This window comes from Oryza glaberrima, chromosome 7 (genome assembly GCF_000147395.1).
Source record: "Oryza glaberrima chromosome 7, OglaRS2, whole genome shotgun sequence".
Lineage (NCBI taxonomy): Eukaryota > Viridiplantae > Streptophyta > Magnoliopsida > Poales > Poaceae > Oryza > Oryza glaberrima.
Window position 1 is genome coordinate 24639563 of NC_068332.1, and position 22460 is coordinate 24662022.

Here is a 22460-nt window from a genome sequence, read left to right on the forward strand (position 1 = left end):
ATATATGGAGCATTAAATGTAGACAAAAAGAAAACAAATTGCACAGTCCGACTGTAAATCGCGAGATGAATCTTTTGAGCCTAATTACGTCATAATTAGTTATAAGTGCTACAGTACCCACATGTGCTAATGGTGAATTAATTAGGTTCAAAAGATTCGTCTCACAGTTTACTGACGGAATCTGTAATTTATTTTGTTATTAGTCTATTTTTAATACTTTAAATATGTGTCCGTATACGTAAAAAAATTGACAATGAACTAAACACGGCCTAACTAAAAAACTGAACGGTTCTTTATCAGCCACTTAGCCTGACAAAAATACATGTGAGTCGATCTGACAAAAAGACAGCTCTCGGTGTGAGGTAAAACCAGCAGGAAGCTTCATCAATCAGTCTGTAGATCTTAGGGGTGCTTAGATCTAAGTGTGTAAAGTTTTAGCGTGTCACATCGGACATTATATAGGGTGTCGTATGAGGTGTTCGGGTACTAATAAAAAAACTAATTACAGAATCCGTCGGTAAACCACAAGACGTATTTATTAAGTCTAATTAATCCGTCATTAGCAAATGTTTGCTGTAGCACCACATTGTCAAATCATAGAGCAATTAAGCTTAAAAGATTCGTCTCGTAAATTAGTCGCAATCTGTGCAATTAATTATTTTTTAGTCTATATTTAATACTTTATACGGGTGTTAAACATTCAATATGACATAGTGAAAAATTTTAGGATGGTATCTAAACATAAACATAGCATTAGCTAGAGTACTGATTAACATGGCAGCCAGCGAAGCCCGTGAGTCACGCAGGCAGAGGCGCAAGCAACACGACGCAGAACATTCCTGTCTTCCTTATGCCGGCGGCCTTGTGGCCACAACCGGCGTCCGAATCCGGCCGGCCGCGGTCGTCGTCGACGTCGACGACGACGACGACGACCCAAATAGTGGGCGCCAGCTACCGTCCATACGTGGAGGCGAAAGTGGAGACCGGCCGTCGTCCGCATCATCACGCACGCACTGCCGCCTTAGCCTGCAATGGTGCGCTAGCCGCCGGCCGATCGATCCAGCGTGAAACCGGAGATCTTTTAGAGATGACTAAGATGAGATCCTTTGTCCAAAAACGCGATTCTTATACTATGTATATACGTCCTTTTTACCAAGCACGGACTAACTTTTTTTTTCCGAACGGTTGGTCGTTGCCGACGTTTTATATATAAGAAGAAGGTGAAGCACTGACTAACTAAAAATTCGTTCGTATGCATGTAGCACATGTCGAATTTAAGCTTGGAAGTGAAGCTTTGTTGTATGTGTGCAACCAAAGACATGTATAAAGAATGAACTGTGCAGCAGGTGCAGGTGAGAAAGAGATGTATTCATTAATTTGATCATTCCTGATTTAAACTTTAGACCCGTGATCTGTTTGTATTATATAGTAAGGTCATTTTGTACGCAGATCCTCAGCTGGACTGGAAAGAATATGGCTAGCCTGGCTAGGGATAAAGGCATATATTCTCCTAACCTTAGCTCTAAGACAACCACTAACCTAACTAGCGATAATGTTAAAAAGTTGTTTTCTTTTCTCAGAAAAGCAGATAACAATAACATTACAAGTTTGACTCCGGAAAATTGGACTAGAGCACTTTGAGTACTGTGCTTGAGATAAGCATTTAGCTGTGGCTATTATTTGGGGCCTTTGGGGGACATGCAGCTAGATACCTTTTAGGATTGACGGACGCAACTTTAAAATAAAGGGCGGAGAACGGAGATATTTAGTCGGTAAGACAAACCGAACACAACACATATCGTATTTATAGCTCAATCGCATAACTGTCTTGGTTATTGTTTGTGGCGTGCGTGAGTTGTGAAGAGACGGACTAATTTGTTGGACGCTCACATCTTATTATACCTAATTTTGATGGCCAATAAATACTATAAAGAGGTAGGAGATCTTAGAGATGTGGGATGACACGGGTCGGTCGACTCACCCTGTCTAAAGGGCAGATCCGCCCTTGGGTCATTTTCCACTGTAATGGCTAATGATATTCTGTTGGAAAGAAGCCATACATGTACAGTCATACCAGCAACCACTAATAACCGGGTATCATCTACGAGCCCATCATTTGCAGCAAGTCTACATCGAAGACCGAACGTGTCCAGCCACCACAGCCACCACCGCAGTCACAACTCACACGCACGCTTCGATCGAGACCCAACGATTCTGCAGTTTGCTCCATATCGCAAGTGGCACTATCTTGAGCTGATTTTTTTTTTCATGACACTTTGCACAGTTCATCATTTTCGCTTGTGTGTGGCAGAGATCTACATGATACAGTTGTATTGTTTGTTATCTTCTAGAAATCTGCTTTCTAGAGGTAGGATGGATCACTAATCTTCTGTTGTAACGGAAGGCCTTTCTGTTTTATACCCACGAGGTACAACTTTCATACTGTACTTGTATTGCTTTCTCTGATTGTCTGTTCGAACCACTGACAAAATGGAAATACCCTCAGTCTGAACCTTTTGGTGGTTAGCAGCATCAGCATCTTTTCTGAGGCACGAGGTAGTAGAGTTAGGCCAATGATTTGGAAGACAACATCAAACAAATGGCACAGGTGATTGGCCGGCCAAACATCAGGAAACTCAATTTGTCATGTGGTTGAGCGAATGGGACAATATAGTAGCTTCTTTCGAAAAGAGAGCATGGGATCCAACTGGCTGTTGTCTGTTTGGGTGGCAGTTACTGAGTTAGAAGAGGTTACATTTTGTATCTTGTATGCATTAATCATTGGGTAGTAGAATAGTTAAGGTTTATCCCTCCATTCCCAATTTTTTTTAAAAAAGAGGCGAATATTAGGAAAGAATCTAATATCAGATAATTAGAAGGGGTGAGACTTCGAACCCAGATTGTCATATCAAATAATTAGAAGGGGTGGGGCTTCGAACCAAGATCGTCTAGCCCACCACCTTATGGAGCTAGCCAGAAAATCCTTAGGCATTTCTTCAATTAATTATCATATTACATGAGTACATAGAGATCAAGAAAACCCAATAACTTTTTCGTACTATATTTACTTCGGTAACGAACTCGATGCATGCACTATCTCCACTATTTCCAATCCAATAATAAATCAAAACATTGCATATTGTGTGTATAGATGCATGCACCAACATCCATTTACTCTTAGATAATAAAAAGACTTAGAGAATATGTACTAATTTGATGATTATTCGGGAATTATTTCCAATGATTATTTGGAAATAGCCTCGAAAATTTATATGATGGCCAATTGAAAATGGAGGGAGTATCTCTTTTGCTAGGTGAATTACCTACATTATTAATGGAAATTAAAGTTTTCTTTTATGTGATCATAGTTAGCAAGAAAGCACATGTACTCTTTGGTACTATTACTAATATATAGCAATTGCTAACCTCCTTTTGGAGTTTTTTCGCGAACGCGCAAAAGATTGCACGTCAATATATTTGAAGAAAAGAGTGTTTTATACACACCGCAATCAGTCAGATCAACTTATGTCAAGGGAAGGGAGAAAAAACAAAAACAAAAACCGCGGAAAAGGAAGAGACTACGCAACTCCAATTAGCAGGAAGGGGGCAACCACACTACCCTCCCAAGAAAACCCCAAAAGTAGCAATGCCAGCTAACGACCATATATAACCCTTGAGATGGACTCTAGAATCACTGAGACCGAAAAGAGTGCAGAGTCAAAAACCCTGGAGTTCCGTTCCGTCCACAGCTGCCAAGGCACCAGGAGGACCAGGGAGTCGAAGCCGGCACGGAGATGCTCAGGTAAGCATGCCCTAGATGGCCACCAGTCCTGGAGCCAGCTGCCACGGGATGGAGAGAGGGCAGCCCAACCAAAAGGCGACAGCACACGGAGTCAGGCCTGTCGAGCAAACACGCAGTCGAGAATGATGTGGTTCGTCTTCTCAAGCTCCTGAGCACAAAAGGGACAGACCGAGTGGCTATCGATGCCACGCTTTCTTTTGGAGTTGTATACTTACGAACTGTTTTATGGTTAGATGCACCCATCCGGTGGTTGTCGCTTTGATGATTGCAATTTTGCAATGGCTTCTAAACCGCATGCTGTGTGCCAAGGCAATGCCCTATGCTGCTTTCATTGACTGGAAACAGACATGTATCTAGCAACTGAAATATTGGCTCAACAGAATTTCGTTACAAAAAGGAAATATCTCTTCAATGATCTTACATTCGTATGCTGCATAACGTTCTAAACCGGATGCAGTAGAAGATAAATGGGGGCACTAGCTATTCCATCATCTCTTATCAAATGGGATTTTATGAGTTTTCCTTTTACAGTACCTCGACAATACATGAGCATATAAAAGAGGTTCAAGAATTAGTTTTTTTTTCCCAAGGACAAAAAAACGAATCACTTAAATCGTTTTTCGCCTTTTACTCCAGCGGGGATCGAAACTACTAATACAATTTAATAACAACTAAAATTAATTTATGGACAAAATTTTAACAGTTTAAAAGACTAAAGACTAAAAATAGATTCTGATGAAAAAAAACCCAAAATAAAAATCTGGATTTAATTTCTAAAATTTAAGTTTGCCTGCGGGTTGATAAGCCAAAACAGAGTACCAGACTATGGTAATAAAGCTTTTAGGAGAAGTTAGCAGCATTGTACGTTGGCGCGTGATCAGCCGAGTTTGCGTGCTGTCCACCTTAGGCCTTTGCCACATTGGAGCCGGTGCCGACGGTTGAGGCGTCGAAGCGGTCGATGGCGCCGACGCCGCTCTCAGCCTCTCACCCGCGAGGCGCGCGCGCCATCCCCGTGATGATCGCCGCCCGCTTCTTCGGAGTCGCGCCGAGGCGCCCGTGTGCCGTCGCTGACTGATCGACGTAGCGACGTGAAGACAGCGACGCGGCGGTGGTGGGGGGACGCACGATATGCGGCCGCATCCGTGAGACCGCGACGGCGGTGGCATTGGGCGGGTAACTGGGGAGCAGATGCGGCGTTGCATTGGCGGGAGCGGGCGGCCCATCGGAGGAGGTTCTGTGTTTGTGGCCTTCCTTTGTTGGGCTGCGCCACTTGAATTCTGTTTTTTTTTTAAAAAAAAAAGAGAGGAACACAACAGCATTCAATTACAAAAGACATATATACCGGCTAAATCGCTATTGTTTCAAGCTTTTGGTTTAGTTGTAGGCCAACCGCCTGCCGCGCCAATGAGACGTCTTTGCTATGTTCAGGGCCCGTTTAGTTCCCCCAATTTTTTTCCCAAAAACATCACAACGAATTTTTAACACATGCATGAATCATTAAATATAGATAAAAAAACATCACATCGAATTTTTAACACATGCATGAAGCATTAAATATAGATAAAAAGAGAAACTAATTGCACAGTTATGGGGAAAATCACGAGACGAATCTTTTAAACCTAATTAATCCATAATTAGCCATAAGTGCTACAGTAACCCACCTGTGCTAATGACGACTTAATTAGTCTCAAAAGATTCGTCTTGCAATTTCCACACGAGTTCTAAAATTAGTTTTTTCATTCGTGTCAAAAATCCTTTCCTACATCCGGTCAAACGTTCGATGTGATACTTAAAAATTTCCTTTTCCCCAACTAAACACACCCTCAACAGAGGACGGAAAACACCATTGCTAATACAGATGTAGTATCATGTATGCCACGTTGGGACTACTTTGGGGCGAGGAAGGCACGAGGGGTGCTACGAAGTGCATTGGCCCAATTCCATAGTTCAAACTGCGAGAAGATTTTTTTTCCCCGCAAAAAAAAAAAAAAGAGGATTTTTTTTCCCAGATTACATAAGAGGAAATCACAGGTGCACAATGCACTTGAAGCATCCGTATCCAGTTATCCACCCATGAAATTAGAACCTACCAGTTCAGGTTTCAGTGATGAGACCAGTGCTCATAGTTGGATCGATCTTCCAGGATCTACCACTCCGCCCGAAACAATCCATAACTTACCAGTGCTCCTAGCGGAATTAATTTCATCCATTTTACAAGATGCACGACTCGTTAAGCAGATGCCGTCGAATTCGATCGTAGAAATTAATCGACACGAACTGAACAAAGAACAGGAGAACGATCGTAGTAGCCAATCTGATCAAGCTCAATCCTCGCTGACCACAAGTCGCTGTAAATTCAACGAACGAAAGTAATAGCATACGCAAACTCAAGCTTGCAACGACGCAACCAGCTAACCGAAATTTCGCCGGGCCGGCCGGTCAACCAGCCAACCTCGCGCACTCAGACCTGACAGCTACTTAATTTTACTAACTAACTACGTACACTTGGATGTACGTTTTTCTCACGCCTCGTCGTTGCCGGCGGCGGCCATCCGGAGCGGCGGGTTGTGGCGGTCGCGGGGCAGCCTGAGGCGGCCGAGGGCGCCGGCGGGGACGAGCTCGAGGTTCTCGCAGTTGCAGATCTCGATCATGAAGCCGTCGGGGTCCTTGAAGAAGAGCTGGTCGATGGGCGAGCCCTCCTCCTCGTTGATGGTCCGCTTCATGTACTCGATCCCCATCTCGTTCAGCCTCTTCTCCATCATCTCCATGTCCTCGCACTGCATGCAAAAATAGGTTTTGGCATTAATTAATTCGTAGTGATGCACACACAACCACCGATTCGATCGATCTCGCAGCTGTCACATTAATTCGTGCAAGCATGGTACAATACCTGCATCGTGCTGTTAGAAATGTGTACGAACGTACGTACTTGGAAGGAGATGTGGTTGTCCATGGGGTCGAGGTCCCCGGGGTTGACGTCGGGCGCTCTCCTCGCGTCGTCTCTCTGGACGAGATGGATCCCAACTCCGTAGTTGAAAAGCCTATAGCATCGATTGATGGATGCCTGTAAGATTACGCGCGTGCACCGTGCAGTGCACGTACGAGAGTTGAGTAATGGAGTTTTGACGATTACCAGGCGCCGTTGAAGTCGAGAGCGGGAGGGCGGTGGATGAGGACGAAGCCGAGGGCCTTGACGTAGAAGCGGACGGAGGCGTCGACGGACTTGCAGAGGCGGGAGATGTGGTTCAGCGCCATCAGCGGCATCTCCGGCACGTCCTCGTACAGCTTCGCCGACGACGACTCCGCTGCCGGGTCGACGCCGCCGTCGCCATTCTCCTCCTCCTCCTCCTCCTCCCGCACGCTCGGCGCCACTCGCTTGCACACTTCCCCCATCTCGGTCGTCGGTCGCCGGCAGCCTGCCATGACCAGCAGAGCCGAGACCTGCTATTTATTGGGCGCGTCGCGTCGCGCCACGGCATTCGGCACGCGTCGCGTCGCGGCGTTCGTCTTTGCATGCGCACGGCACGGGCGGCGCCGGGAGGATGTGTCGCGCGGGCGGCTTGACACGGTGGTGTGTCAGGTCGGCGTCGTGCAGCCGGCGGGATCGGTACGGAGTAGAGTACCCTACTACCCTGTGAACGTCTCGGGACTCGGGTTTCAGCGAAACTAGCTGGGTGGCCCACGCAATTGCGTGGCTAGCATTTAAAAAAAAATATATTTTTTACTATGATTTACTTAAAATTTATTAATTAGCTATCTCATTGTCTTAAGACTTCGAAAGACCAAACCTTATTATCCATGTGTTTCTAATTATATAGTTTTAAAAGTCACACCAGCTACTACCCCTTATGTCATCTCCTTCTTTATTTACTTGCTTTATCTACCGCTATTTCTATTCATTCTTCTTGTAACCTTTAAAAATTAGATCTTATAGTTTTTAAAGTTTATAGTCACGTTGGGTTTCGTTTTTATAATTTCTAGATGTCTCGTCAAACGTTGCTATTATACTCCTCTACGGTCCGTCCACCGTCTCTTCTCTTTATTGTCATTGAGATTTAAAATTCGAACATAATTATCATTTGGGTTCATTTTTACTTCCTACTTTTCAAAAAGTCTCGCCAAACCGTCAGCAGCTTTGCCATTGTACTCCTCTACGGCTCACCAGCTCCCTCCCTTCTTTATTGCCATTGAGATTTTAAAATCTAATATGATTATCATTGTTTTTTTTTTTTACTTTTTAGAAGTTCCGAACCTTTAAAAATTAGACCTTGTAGTTTTTAGAGTTTATTGTCTTGTTGGGTTCCATTTTTTATAATTTTTAGAAGTCCCATCAAACGATATCACAATGCTCCTCTGTGGCCCGTTTACCGCCTACTCTTTATTGTCATTGTGATTCTAAAAATCGAACATAACTATCGCTGAAATTCATTTTTTATTTTCTAGAAGACCCGTTAACCATCGGGGCTCTGCAACTATACTCCTATACACCCCGCCCGCTCCTTCTTCTTTTTATTGTCATTGATTATCAATGGTTTTTTTTTAACTTTCTAGAAGTCCCGGCAACTGCCTTGCTTGTTTGTTTCATGGCCTGCCTGTCGTCCCTCCTTTTAATTGTCATTAGGATTCTATTTGGTGTTTTATTAACAGTTTTTATATGTCGTATCAACCGCCACCACTCTACTCCTTTATAAGCCTGTTACTTAATTTATCTGGTCATGTGTTTTAGATGGTCTTTTCTCTCAATAGTCGTTATTTTTATCACAAAATTTAGTTATTTATAAATTATATTCCTAATTGAAATCTTATTTTTCTTTTTATAATTTCAATTTTTTCCAAATTTTAATTAATACTGTATTGTGTTCTTTTAATTTTTTTATTTTTTATTTTCAATTTCAGTTGTTTTAAAATTTTATTCCTACTTGAACAATCTTTTAATTTTTCTAATTTTGAATATTATTTTTTTATTCTGAATTTTAATTAATCTCGTATTGGATTCTTATATGAATTCTTCTTTCAATATTGCTTATTTTCAATTCCAAATTTTAGCTAATTTTAATTTATATTCCTACTTAAACTCTTCTTTTATTTTTTTTCAAATTTCGGACTTTATTTTTATTTTTATTCCCAATTTTAATTAATCTCGTATTGGGTTCTTATATGGACTCTTCTTTTAATAATTTTTATTTTTAATTCCGAATTTCAACTATTTTAAAATTGTATTCCTAATTGGACTATCATTTTATTTTTCTAATTTTAGATTTTATTTTATTTTTATTTCGAATTTTGATTAATCTCGTATTGGGTTCTTGTATGGAAATTTCTTTCAATATTACTTATTTTTAATTCCGAATTTCAGCTATTTTTAAATTGTATTTCTATTTGAACTCTCATCTAATTTTAGATTTTACTTTATTTTTATTCTGAATTTTGATTAATCTCGTATTGGGTTCTTATATGAACTCTTCTTTTAATATTTTTTATTTTTAATTCTGAATTTCAGCTATTTTAAAATTGTATTCCTACCTGGATTATCCTTTTCTTTTTCTAATTTTGGATTTTATTTTATTTATATTTCGAATTTTGATTATTCTTGTATTGGGTACTTATATGGAAACTTCTTTCAATATTGCTTATTTTTAATTCTGAATTTCAGCTATTTTTATATTGTATTTCTACTTGGACTCTCCTTTCTTTCTTTTTCTTTTTCTCTGATTAATGTGAGAATTTCTAGCACTCATAACGAACGTGGTGCCTCCTTTCAAAAATGTTTTAATAATATAATATATTAGTGTAAAAACGTTGCAGGCGGACAACGGGAAGGTGCCGGATGGAGGCCCATTAGCTGCTGCGACCGACGATCATATAATGGGCTGAAATCGTATAGGGCCCATCCCCGGGCTGGACAGCCTTAATGTTGCTTTGATTTGGGCTTTGAGTTCTCCATTTCGCTCTGGTAAATCGTCAAGGGCCTCTGTGTCCTATTTTGCTCTGGTCTTTTTCTCATCTACAAACTTCAATTTCTTCGTTTTTTATTACCACGTTTTTTAATCTGTTAAATGGTATATTTTCAAAAAAAAATTCTATATAATAAATTGTTTAAAAACTCAAATAAATCGATTTTTTAATTTTATAATAGTTAATAGTACTTAATTAATTATATACTATTGAGTTTTCGCGTTTCTCGTGCGCTGAAAATATCTCTCTAAATCGAGAGAACGAATGAAGTCTAAGACAAAGCATTTGGTTCCAAGATAAACATTTCTTTTGTAAAATATTTGTAGGTAATGCGGTTTTCTTCAGGGCCGTTTCGTATGGCTCAAACTCTTAAATTAACTCTAGAAGTTGAGTCTGGAGTGGAGTTGTGGAACCGTCTAAACTCAGCTCCACCTCTTTCATCCGGTAAGAGCACCTCAACCAGCCCCACTTTATATTTTAGATGGAGCTGAAACTGTTTTGTTGGTTTCTAGCTAAGGAGAGGTGGAGATGATTCGGCCCCGTTTGGTAGGGCTCTAAACTCCAACTCCTACTCCAGTGGGAGCTAACTCCTGTTGGAGTTGGAGACTTGTTGAGAAGTGTTTGACTAGATTTCAGCTATAAATCTGAAAAAATGAAAAAAAATTGAAAATAAAGGGGAACCCTAGCCGGCCGGCAACCCAATCCCAGCTGCGCCGTTCGCTGTCGGCTGCACGTTGTCGCCGCGCGCGCCGCCCACTGCCGGCTGGCCACCTCTCGCGCCTCGTTGTCGCGCTCGTTGCCCGCCGGCCGGCCGCCTCTTGCGCCTTGTCCCCATGCTCGCCGCCTTGCTGCCGTCGCTGCTGCCGTCACCGCCGACGCCGCCACAAGTTGGGACTTGGGCCTCCGGGAGGATGGTTGAGGAGGAGAGATAACTAGAGGAGAGGAGGTGGGTAGGGGTAGTTCATTGGCATTTTTGTGTAAATACACTTAAAAAAATTAAAAAGTACTGGGTCTTTTGGGGTGGAGTGGAGCTATGGAGCAGCAAAAACTCAGCTCCACCCCCTAGTACAATTTTTTGGAGCAGCTCTGCCAATTCCGGTCCAAAAAACGGAGGATCTGGACTGTTGGGCACAACTCCAGCTCTAGGTAAGTTAGAGTTGGGAGCTGGAACTGTGCCAAACGGGGCCAAAGCTAGAGCTGTGTTAAACGCCGTTTCAAATCCAACAGCGCAGCAAATCAACGGCCGAGATCGCTCGAGCGACGCCCAAGTGCTTCCGGCACCACGCGAGCACTAGCAAATCAACGGCCGAGATCGATCGAATGACGCAACCAAATCCTTTGCACCGCTCCAAAACAGCGTCCACACCACGCGAGCGATCGCAAACCAACGGCCGAGATCGATCGAATGACGCAGCCACGTCCTTCCACCCCCCCTTCCGATCAGATCCGCACCAGCCAGACCAGACCAGATCGGCCCTAGCGCAAGCACAAGCACAACACGAGCCGATCGGCGTTTAACCCACGCGCGCCGCACCACCACCACCACCACCGCTCCTTCGATCTCCTTCCTCCCTTCCCTCTCTCTCTCTCTCTCTCCCGTTTCCAGATCGCCCAAAAAAAGATTCCGCGTAGCGGCGAGAGGGGAGGGGGCGCGCGTGCCCAGATCTGCGGGGTCTCGCCGGCGGAGATGGCGTGCATCAAGAGCGCGCAGAGGGCGGCGCTGACGGCGCTGGCGCCGGAGGCGCCCTACCTCGCCGCCGGCACCATGAGCGGCGCCGTCGACATGCTCTTCTCCGCGTCGGCCAACATCGAGATCTTCCGCCTCGACTTCCAGTCCGACTCGCCCGACCTCCCCCTCCTCGCCTCCGCCCCTTCCCCCGACCGCTTCAACCGCCTCTCCTGGTCCCGCCCCGGCGCCGCCGACGGCGACTCCTTCTCCCTCGGCCTCCTCGCCGGTGGCCTCAGCGACGGCTCCGTCGCCGTGTGGAATCCGCTGAGCATGATCAAGTATGGATCCGCCTCCCCCACGCCCATCCTCACATCGAGATCTGCTCCTTTCCTGATCGAATTGTTTGCTGTTGCAGCTCCGAGGGGAAAGCGGAGGATGCCTTGGTTGCGAGGCTCGAGAAGCACACCGGGCCGGTGAGTGGCACGGGGCTAGCTGCGCGGAATCTCGTACCAGCTTTCCTGATGTTGATTGTGTTGTTATGGTTTGGCAGGTTTGCGGACTGGAGTTTAGCGAGCTCACACCGAATCGGCTCGCCTCAGGGGCTGAACAGGGGGAGCTTTGCATCTGGGATCTCAAGAACCCCTCCGAGCCAGTCGTGTTTCCGCCACTCAAGGTATCTGCAGTTTGCCATGTAGTTTATTGTCACGAAGAGGATTATGATAGTGTACATCTGTGCATTACATTTATCGAGCCACTTATGAACCATGATGTAGTATTTTGGTAGGTGCAATTCTCATTCTCAACTCACATTCAGTAATACAAGCTGCCAATGCTGCCTGATGGAAGGCTTTAAAACAACTTATTGATATGTCACTTCTGTTGGCAAACTCTCTATGAAAATCAAACACATCTTTCTACAAATTTTTTAGTGTTTTTTTTTTTGCCGCAACAGATAGTACCTGAATGCATTTCTTTTATGTGGGTCAGTGTGTGGGTGTTGGTATTTGTGTTCGCATTAGTTAATGATTCAAAATGAAACAATGAAAAGAAAGCTCAGCGCATCTAGAATGTATAAGGAGTAAATTTATTCTTCATGATCTGCCAGCAAGTTAGTTATGGATGTACTTGTGTGTGGTGAACTGTCCATTATTATATAGTTCTAAAACTGTACTGAAAATTTTGGATGGAGAGCACTGCTAGCAAACGATTACCAGCAAGTTGTATATAACTTATTTCCATATGAGTATTCTATCTTTAGGTGTTATTTTGATTATTCACTTGACATATGAAGGTTAATAATTCTTGTAAATTTTAAACAGAGTGTTGGCTCCAGTGCTCAAGCTGAAATATCTTATTTAACCTGGAACCCGAAGTTTCAGCATATTCTAGCAACCGCTTCCAGTAATGGGATGACAGGTAACAGAAGTTTTGGGTTTCCTCTGGTGCATTTTCTGTCTGTTACCATAAATTGGACTTCTCATAGGTTTATCTAACTGTTTTGAATTTATCATTCTGCAGTTGTTTGGGATTTAAGAAACCAAAAACCGTTGACTAGGTAATTGCTTTAGCCATCCACATTACTTTTGCACTTTCTTGATCTATTCCTTGTGAAATACTGATGTATTCACCTATTTCTGACACTAAATTTCTCTCGCTTGTTTAAATAGCTTTTCAGATTCAAACAGAACGAAATGTTCTGTTCTTCAATGGAACCCTGACATGTCCACCCAGCTAATTGTTGCATCAGATGATGATAACTCTCCATCTTTGAGAGTAATTACCATTTCTCTCAACTTTCATCCTTTCCTCATCTACTTGACTTATCCATATGTGCTTCACAGCTTAGAATAAATGAAACAAATTAGGACAAAAAAATTGTTTCTAAACCACTAGTCGTTCATATTGACTTACACCAGAATTTGTTTTTTCGGAATTTATTTTATTTATATTGATAACCTTGCTCATGTTAGGTTTGGGATGTGAGGAAAACCATTTCACCAGTAAGAGAATTTGTGGGACACTCAAAAGGTCTTATTTCCCTTGCTCTTCTCCTAATATTTTTCGTCAAATACATAATGATGCACGCAAATATACTCCATTCTTATTTGTCTTCTTTTATATTTTGCAGGTGTAATTGCTATGTCGTGGTGCCCCTATGATAGTTCATACTTGCTTACCTGTTCTAAAGATAATAGAACAATATGCTGGGATACTGTTAGTGGAGAGGTACATTATGACAGTAACATTCTCAAAAGCTGAAACTACATAAATATATTGTTTCACCAATACTGTTATTTAACACGTGTATCCTGTACATTGCATTATTTATTACAGATTATGAGTGAGCTACCAGCAAGCTCAAACGGTAACTTCGACATTCACTGGTATCGAAAAATACCAGGTGTTGTTGCAGCATCCTCATTTGATGTGAAAATCGGCATATACAACTTAGAGGTAATATATTTGTTTTCCGTGAATTGATGATTATACCAATCCATCATGTCTTTTGTGATACATTAAGAGTGTTGCAGGCTTGATTTTCTTTCAACTCCTAGCCTTCTCAGTGTTATATTAAAATGGGTTACTTTACTAATTGTGTGCTACCAGAAATTTAGCCTGTCATGTGTGAACTTGAATTGAATTAAAGTTTAACTGAACTAAGTTTGTTCTGTTGGATGAGAATTGAACATCATGCTTGTTCTGGATGAGCAATTCTCCTATAACATCATATTATCTTTGCCAGTTTTTAAATCATTCTTCTCAATAGTAATCCCCATGTTGAAGTCTTAAATCCCTGCTTTTCATTTGAAAGATAAACCTGGAAGGTTAAAGCTTTTCAACATATGGGATGTAAAAATGCTTATACATTGATTCGTTGGTTGGACACATGAAGGTTATATTTTCCAGTGCACACTTATCACAATGACTTCATTCTGCATCACTCTTAGTATGCTAGGTTCATATGGGGCCTACCAGTTCTTCCATGTTTAGTGTACAAGTACAGCACTAATTAGTTATCTGAAATTCGGTATATTTCTTTTACAGTTCTCTGGCCTTTATGCAGCTGGTGATAGTGCTATTGGTGCCCCAGGTAAATTAGCATACCACTTGTTTAATTTTGTGAGCAATAGATATTCAAGAAGTTTGTTTGTGCCTTTGTCTTGTACATCTAGTTGTTTACAGCACTTACATTGGCTGAAAGAAAATTTGAACCTTGCTGATGCTTGTTCTTCATTTTATGACAAAAGTTGCATGTCTTATTTCTATATAAATTCAACACGAAAACACCAAAATGTGATATCTATTTCCATGCTTGTAATTTGTTAATCATTTAATTTGATTGTGCTTTTGTCTTGTACATCTAGTTGTTTGCAGCCCTTGCATCGGCTGAAAGAAAATTTGAACCTTGCCGATTCTTATTCTTCAGTTTATGACAAAAGTTGCATGTTTTATTTCTATGTCAATTCCACACCAAAATACCAAATGTGATGTTTCTATATCCATGCATGTAATTTGTTAATCATTTAGTTTGGTCCACTGCTATGCTTTGTTAACTCTAGTACTGTCTATGTTGTCTCTTCTTAGAAACTTGATTTTTTTTAAATCACAAAAAGGCTCAGATGACTTAAGAAAACCCCCTTAAGTTTTATAATCAGTACCTGCTGAATCACCCTAGTTATTATTTTTTGTCAATAATTTTATTAGTGTATGATGCTTCGGGGATATGATTTCTCTAATGTCCATAAAAATGATAATTAGCACGCCCAAGAGCTCCAGCTCCAAAATGGTTGAAATGCCCCACTGGCGCATCTTTCGGCTTTGGGGGCAAACTTGTTTCTTTCCACCAAGCAGCGCCCACCCAAGGTGCACAAGTGACTACTTCAGAGGCAAGTCTACTCTGCCACTTCCCTGTTGCATGCGATACTTCATGTTCCTCTGTGTTAAGGTATTTATTTTTCTTATAGGTGCATGTACATAATTTGGTGATTGAGCAAAGTCTGGTAAGCCGGTCGACTGAATTTGAAGCTGCTATACAGAATGGGGACAAAAGTTCACTGCGTGCTCTGTGCGATAAAAAAGCACAAGAATCTCTGTATGTGCTTTCCTCTAAGTAGAACACTTATACTAATCTTGGCCTGCCTAGTAACTCTGTTATAAATGTCTGAACAGATCTGATGAGGAGAGAGAAACATGGGGCTTCCTAAGGGTAATGTTTGAGGATGGGGATGCTGCCAGGACAAAGCTGCTTGCTCATCTTGGCTTTAACCCTCCTCAAGAACAGACTTCTAGTTCAACAGATGAACTGAACAGAACATTGGCAGATACTCTTAACCTTGATCATGGCGCGCCAACTGATACATCAGATTCTCAATTTATGGTTGATAATGGGGAAGATTTTTTTAACAATCCTCAACCTTCGGAGACTAGTTTGGCAGAAGAATCAATTTCTACAAATGGTCAACAGATCGAGCAGGAAATGCCTGTAAATGTTGAACCATCAGATCCATCAGTTGACAAAAGTATTCAACATGCACTGGTAGTTGGTGATTATAAAGGAGCAGTCAATCTGTGCCTTGCTGCCAATCGAATGGCTGATGCTCTGGTTATTGCCCATGCTGGTGGTTCTGCTCTATGGGAAAGCACAAGAAACCAGTATCTTAAGAATACTGTATCACCCTATCTAAAGGTAACTGTATTGCCTGTATATTTGATTCTGACTACAATGGTTGCACTGCCACTGGCACTGGTACACCATAATTTGTCCCTTCTCTTTTCAAACTCAGGTTGTTTCTGCTATGGTTGGCAATGATTTGATGAGTTTTGTGAGTACATGGCCATTGAATGCTTGGAAGGAAACACTTGCGCTACTGTGCACAGTAAGTGTCCTGTAATCGCAAGTTTTTATCATTTAAGACAATTCTGAGAGACCGGATATGACCGCTCGATTCATTTATAGTCCTGTAGAGGAATTCCCCCACGGTGGTCTCAGGCTTCCATATATTGACCTAAAATGTTGCTGCATCATCATCTTACATCTATATCACTGAGCTTATGCATAGGTTCTAGATTATCAGCTGCTACTTAATCTTGGTTGTGTATGGTCCTAGTTATGAAAACCTGAAAGAACTTGATATGTCATCTGGTATCTTGTCCTGTGGGGTTCTTCAAATTAGATTGCTCTTGTAATTGGAGTATGGAACTGCCTCAAACTTTGTGAGTAGTACTTAAATCGACCACAGTTGAATTGGTGAGCCATACATGATCTGGGGAATAAATTTGTTATATTTAGTGGCCCTCCAAGCCCATGCTGTTGTGACCCTGTAGAGAAAAAAAAAACCGTCTAGCCACTTTGTTGTCCATGCTACAGAAAACTTCTGTTAAACAGCTATAGTTATGTCAAAACTGGAAGTGAACCAGCAGCGGCTGGCTGGGTCTATGCCTCATTTGGTGTTGAAATCTATATAATAGTAAGAGCTTGTACTATATTTGTAAGCTAACATAAATTGTAATATTGCAACAGTTTGCCAGGAAAGAGGAATGGAATGTTCTATGCGATACCCTTGCATCTAGACTGTTGGGAGTTGGAGATACACTAGCTGCGACTCTCTGTTATATTTGTGCTGGAAATATCGACAAAGCTGTGGAAATATGGTCTCGCGACTTGAAGTCTGAAGATGGTGGGAAGTCTTATGTTGATCTTCTCCAGGTAAAAATGGACAAGAGAAGTTTATTGGTCTCTAGCATGCTGCCAAGCAACCCTATTTAATCAGTGTGTAATTGCAGGATTTGATGGAGAAGACCATTACTCTTGCCCTTGCTACAGGGCATAAGAGCTTTAGCGCGTCACTGTCTAAGCTTGTGGAAAACTATGCAGAACTTTTGGCCAGTCAAGGCCTTCTTAAAACTGCAATGGAATACTTAAAATTGTTGGGATCAGATGAACATTCACACGAGCTGGCAATATTGAGAGACCGGATTGCATTTTCTACAGAAGGTTGGTTCAAACGCATATGATTTAATGTGTTGTTTAAGCTGGCTTTTATTGGTATGGAATTTACCTATACTATTTTTCCCTTGGTTTATATTTGCTGCTATCCTGTGATTTCACCTATTCCAGAGCGAAATATTTGTGATTTGTGTACTTAACATCTGATGAAGTTACTCCTTGTGGAGCTGAGCAAATTTGGACCACTATTCTAGCAAGCATATTTTATAAAGCATTGTCCATCTCTCCCTGATATTTTTGCCAGCTTACACAAAAAAAGGGAAAGGCCTTATGTGTTTGAGTGTTGACCACACCATTTGCTTAACTGAATATTACATCATTTAACTGCTGGCTAGCTTTATACTGTAACGCCCTAACTTTTTTCCCCTCGTGAAAGATGTTACTACATTGCTTCTTCACTCTTTTTGTTGAGCAACATGTTATGCGAATAGATTAATACGCCAAATTTCTTGATTTAATGTTGCTGGAGGAACAAAATTTAAATTCTTTATGGATGCGAGCATGAAGATTCTTAGTTGAAGGAGAAGCACATTATTGTCTTATTCTTAAGGCCCCCTTTTCATATAGACTAAAATAATATTATCATGGTGATAATGTTATGCTGATATCTCCTTAGCAAGTTAATAATTGAACTTGGAATGTCTTGTGTCATTTTATTGATTAGACCTATTCTTTCCAGAGAATCATGCTGCCAGTACTTCAGTTCATGCGGGCAGTATTAACAGTTCCGCGTACCCTACAATTCAACCGAGCTATAGCACCCCAGACCCTTCTCAGAATCTTTACCAGGTTTTCACTATACATTGTTTCTGACTTCAAGATTCTCTTATATAATTCATGCCCTGTAATAAACGTAAAACTAAATATATCTTTATCTGAAGAGAAGCGTCTCTTCTGTTCTGACTACCATGAACTGCAGGGGACTTCACAATATGCTGTGCCAAGTAACCAGTATCAAGATTACCAGCAACAATCTAATACAGCATATGGAACATACAACAGTACATATTCTCAACAACAAACCCAGATGTTTGTTCCATCAAACACCACTCCAGTGATCTCCCAGGTATGTATGATTGTCAATCATTTTGAGTATCTTGTATGAGGCTCAGCAAGGCAGCTCAGGAGTCAGGATGTAGCCCAGACCATAGTGTACTACTATTCATTTTCTATGGTCTAAATTTAGTTTAGAATTATATAATGCATTGTTTGTGTACAGATAATAACTCTTCACCAATCTTATATTTTAAGTATCTGTTAATTTTTACTAATTGTACTTATTTTTTACATTTTGAACATAAACTTATGTGAAGTTAATTCAGTCTGTTTATTCCCAAAATTTTGGTGGATTTTCATATTGTTGTCATATATGGGGAAATCTTAGTTCAGTTCTTTGGTTCTCCCCATTTTAGTTAATTTCGTTTTGTTGTCTATAGGAAAGTCTTAATGTTCCTTTGATTTCATGCAACTCTCTAACTTTTTGTATTTTTCTCTAAATGTTCCCTTTAATAGCCAAATGCAACTCCAGCACCAGTTCCACAACAACCAGTGAAGGCATTTACTCCTACCAACTTGCCAGGTCTAAAAAATCCTGAGCAATACCAGCAACCAACTTTGGGCTCCCAGCTTTATGCGGTATGTTGCATGCAATTTATGGGTTGCTTGGTTTGTGGGAATCGCACAAATTGATACACCACCACCTCATCTCTCAAAGCGAAAATCATTGGATGATCCCATGATGGATCATCCTATGGAGTGGTTCATCAAACCAACCACCTTTTAAAGTTCCACCTCATATTTATTCAATGTTACTTACGAAGTGATTTTTATCTTGTCTAAACAGGGTGCTAATCCACCATATACTTCTGGACAATCGACTCCATATCAAGGTGTACCTCCCACCACATACCATCAGCCTAGACCACCTACACAATTCCAAACAGTTCCCACAGCACCTCCAGCTGTTTCTAGTGCCACTGTACCAGGAACGACCCCAAGTCAGATGTTCCCTGGTCCAGTTGCTAATAACCCGACTTCCAGATTTATGCCATCAAACAATCCAGGTTTTGTTCAAAGGCCAGGTTTGAGTCCTGTACAGCCCTCAAGTCCAACACAGGCACAAGGACAACCGCAGCCTGTTGTTGCACCTCCTGCACCTCCCGCAACTGTGCAGACAGCTGACACATCGAAGGTGTCTGGTATGTGGAATATGGATCCAAGGCTAGCTTTTGTTTTTTGTCATTACTTGATCTCCTCCTTTACTTTCCTAAGTGATATCAAAGGATCTATCAGTTTTTGTTTTCAACATTACCACTTAGACTAATATGGGTTTCAGAACTTTGTACCAAATTTCTTACACAATCATCTGTTTCATACTTGAATTCTACCCGATATTTATCTAGGAGGCTTCCTCTCCCTTTCTGTTGTGTTGGTGCCTTTCTTACAGTCGTGCTAACTTCTCTTGTTTGCAGCTGAGCTGAAACCAGTTATTGCTACATTGACTAGACTATTTGATGAAACATCTAAAGCTATGGGTGGATCACAAGTTAAAAAACGTGAAATCGAAGACAACTCAAGAAAGATCGGAACACTATTTGCAAAACTCAATTCTGGGGATATATCTCCAAACGTTTCATCAAAACTCATTCAGCTTTGCAGTGCACTTGATAGCGGTGATTTTGCCACTGCGATGCACCTTCAGGTATTATTAATTCCTCATATAATTAGGGATGCTACTTAACCCTGCTTGCACCTGCAATGACTTACCTATGAGGGGGCTGGTACCGGAGACATGCTAATATTCTTTTAAGAAGTTACTTTCATTGGTCGACTGTAAAGAATGTCAGCTCAGCATATGATCCTTCTAGTTGTGGGTGTATGTTATTGCTATTCTCTGTATATTTTCTGTATAACCTTCTCTTTGCTGTGGATTGAAGTAATCTCATGCTGAATCTTTCACCTAATCAGAAATACAGCCTTGTTACATGGTCACACTTTCTGTGCTTGAGTTATATAGGGCCAGTTTGGTTTGAGGCCTAAATTAGGCTTGCCAATTTTTTTGGCAACCTCAACAATATTTGTGTATGTTTGGATTGAAGCCAAATTTTGGCATGCCTATATAACATAGGCCATTTCAATAGGCTTCAATCCAAACACATGTTGGCCTTCCCAAAAATTGGCATGCCAAAACTTGCCAAAATTTGGCATGCCAAATCTTGGTAAGGCCAACATTGGTCACAAACCAAACTGGCCCATAGTTTCTTCGTTCACACTGAATCTGTTCAGACATGAACATAAATGACTAAATGGCTGTTTTTCCCCTTTTGACGTTAGTCATTTTCCGCACTGTGGATTTGATAGATTGCTGAGTATAATTTTTTATTGCTTTTTATCCTAATTATTAATTACTGTTCAATGTTGGCAGGTACTTCTGACAACGAGCGACTGGGACGAGTGCAACTTCTGGCTTGCCGCATTGAAGCGTATGATCAAGACGAGGCAGAATTTCAGAATGTAAACGAGTGCCGCGTTTTGCAGCTAGTTATGTATACACACACCTTTTCGACTTCTTACAAAAGTTGTTAGTGTTAGCAACTTATGAGGGTTTGTCTGCACAGTAGTGCTATCTTGCTTCTTGTGTTCCCTCCTGCCAATTATACTGAAGCTTGTCGCTTAAAAGTGGTCTGTTGTCTGGGCGATTACTTTTTGATAGTTCTTCGACATTCCTTTGTGAGGATCAGTTCTTGGGTGATGGTGGTTGGATTTCACGAGGATTACTTGTAAGTGGGCATCTAGTTGTTATAGCTGGCCCATTTTGTTTTACCTTATAAGTTAGATTTTACCTGTTTGGACATTGGAAGTACTCTCGATAATTAATACAAGGATATTGGCTTGTTTATTGCATTGGCATGAATAGAAATAAATCATCTCCATCAATCCAGATTTCGAGTTGGCAATAAGCATCGTTTCCGCGTAATACTGGCAATAAGCATCGTTTCCGCGTAATACTGCCATCTCCTCATGACGGGAAAGTCAACGTAGAGCAGATAAATCGGTATTGTTCAGATTTTGAGATGCAACTGGTGGTACCATTCTTTTACGAATGTTTGATGGATTAAAAAAAAGGTGAATATCTGCATTTATATTCTTAGTGAATTTTACGATCCGATCCTTTTCCTTTGTTTTTCCTAAATACTCTGGCAATCATACATTCTTAAAAAGGATATGAATGTGCCTAGATTATCTGAGAAGAATGGGCCTAGATTCCAACCAATTCATCTTTTAAAAAGATCCCAGCCAATTTGACTTTGATATTGAAGCAACACCGTAACGATGATGCGCTGCAGTCAACTCGCGCACTTGTACCACCGCCTTCGCGTAGCTTGCTCTCCCCTATCCACACGCCACGGCCTCGCAATCACATGCCGCGCTTCGCTTCGCTGCTCGCCTCGCCTCCCTCTTCAACGCTGTTCCACAAGACTAATATAGTAATATTACTACTAATCAAATGCTTAATTCCACTTCCCACAAACAGCACAGCGCACGCCCCCCTGTGGTCTCAGCATGAGATGATATGCATTGATACCCAGGTTTAGTTAGCATCTGCATCTCACCTCGGATCATCACACCCTCTCTCTCTCCCCCTCTCTGCATGTGCATTGCCAGTTCGATGTAAAGCCAGCTTGCTCTTATCAGTTTTTGGATTTTGCTCCCTGGAGCCTGGTTAATTATTTCACTAGTGGTACACACACTTGCGTTAGATTAATTGCACCCAAATTCTCCTGCCTCATGGGATGCCGTAAGCACCATGGCCCTACCATGTCCCATGTTTCTAAGCTTGCCTGCCGGGCTGTTGCTTCTTCACCTCATTAGTTATCCTCCATAATGGTGCACCAGATGGAGGGAACATACGCTGGTTTCTTGCTGGTGTTTGTTCTTGCAACTGATAATATGCTGAACGGTGCAAATGTTGCCAGAAGTGTACACACAGTGAGAGGGCGTCCTGCCATGCTCTTATCTTCTACTGA

The 22460-nt window shown here is 41.5% G+C and overlaps 2 protein-coding genes across 3 annotated transcripts; one reads left to right on the forward strand and one right to left on the reverse strand.

Annotated features, from left to right (window-relative positions):
* Positions 1 to 6051: 6051 nt before the first annotated feature.
* LOC127780531 (glyoxylase I 4-like) lies at positions 6052 to 7225 on the reverse strand. 2 transcript variants are annotated; one of them, XM_052307449.1, is made up of 3 exons: positions 6936 to 7225; positions 6693 to 6843; positions 6052 to 6579 (listed from the first exon to the last, which is right to left on the reverse strand). In XM_052307449.1, exons 1-3 carry the CDS (start codon positions 7223 to 7225, stop codon positions 6325 to 6327), a joined length of 696 nt encoding a protein of 231 aa, XP_052163409.1. In that variant the 3' UTR covers positions 6052 to 6324. The 2 variants fall into 2 exon arrangements, with proteins under 2 accessions (XP_052163409.1, XP_052163410.1); XM_052307450.1 differs by having other exon boundaries at positions 6732 to 6843; positions 6936 to 7207.
* Positions 7226 to 11295: 4070 nt separating this feature from the next.
* LOC127778771 (protein transport protein SEC31 homolog B) lies at positions 11296 to 21336 on the forward strand. Its single transcript, XM_052305390.1, has 22 exons — positions 11296 to 11764; positions 11842 to 11899; positions 11977 to 12099; positions 12746 to 12842; positions 12945 to 12981; positions 13094 to 13199; positions 13397 to 13454; positions 13555 to 13652; positions 13761 to 13880; positions 14472 to 14517; positions 15186 to 15313; positions 15392 to 15519; positions 15597 to 16113; positions 16211 to 16303; positions 16948 to 17133; positions 17211 to 17421; positions 18113 to 18222; positions 18353 to 18499; positions 18946 to 19068; positions 19277 to 19631; positions 19905 to 20134; positions 20858 to 21336. The coding sequence occupies exons 1-22, from the start codon at positions 11445 to 11447 to the stop codon at positions 20948 to 20950; spliced, it is 3384 nt and encodes a 1127-aa protein (XP_052161350.1). The 5' UTR covers positions 11296 to 11444; the 3' UTR covers positions 20951 to 21336.
* Positions 21337 to 22460: the final 1124 nt, after the last annotated feature.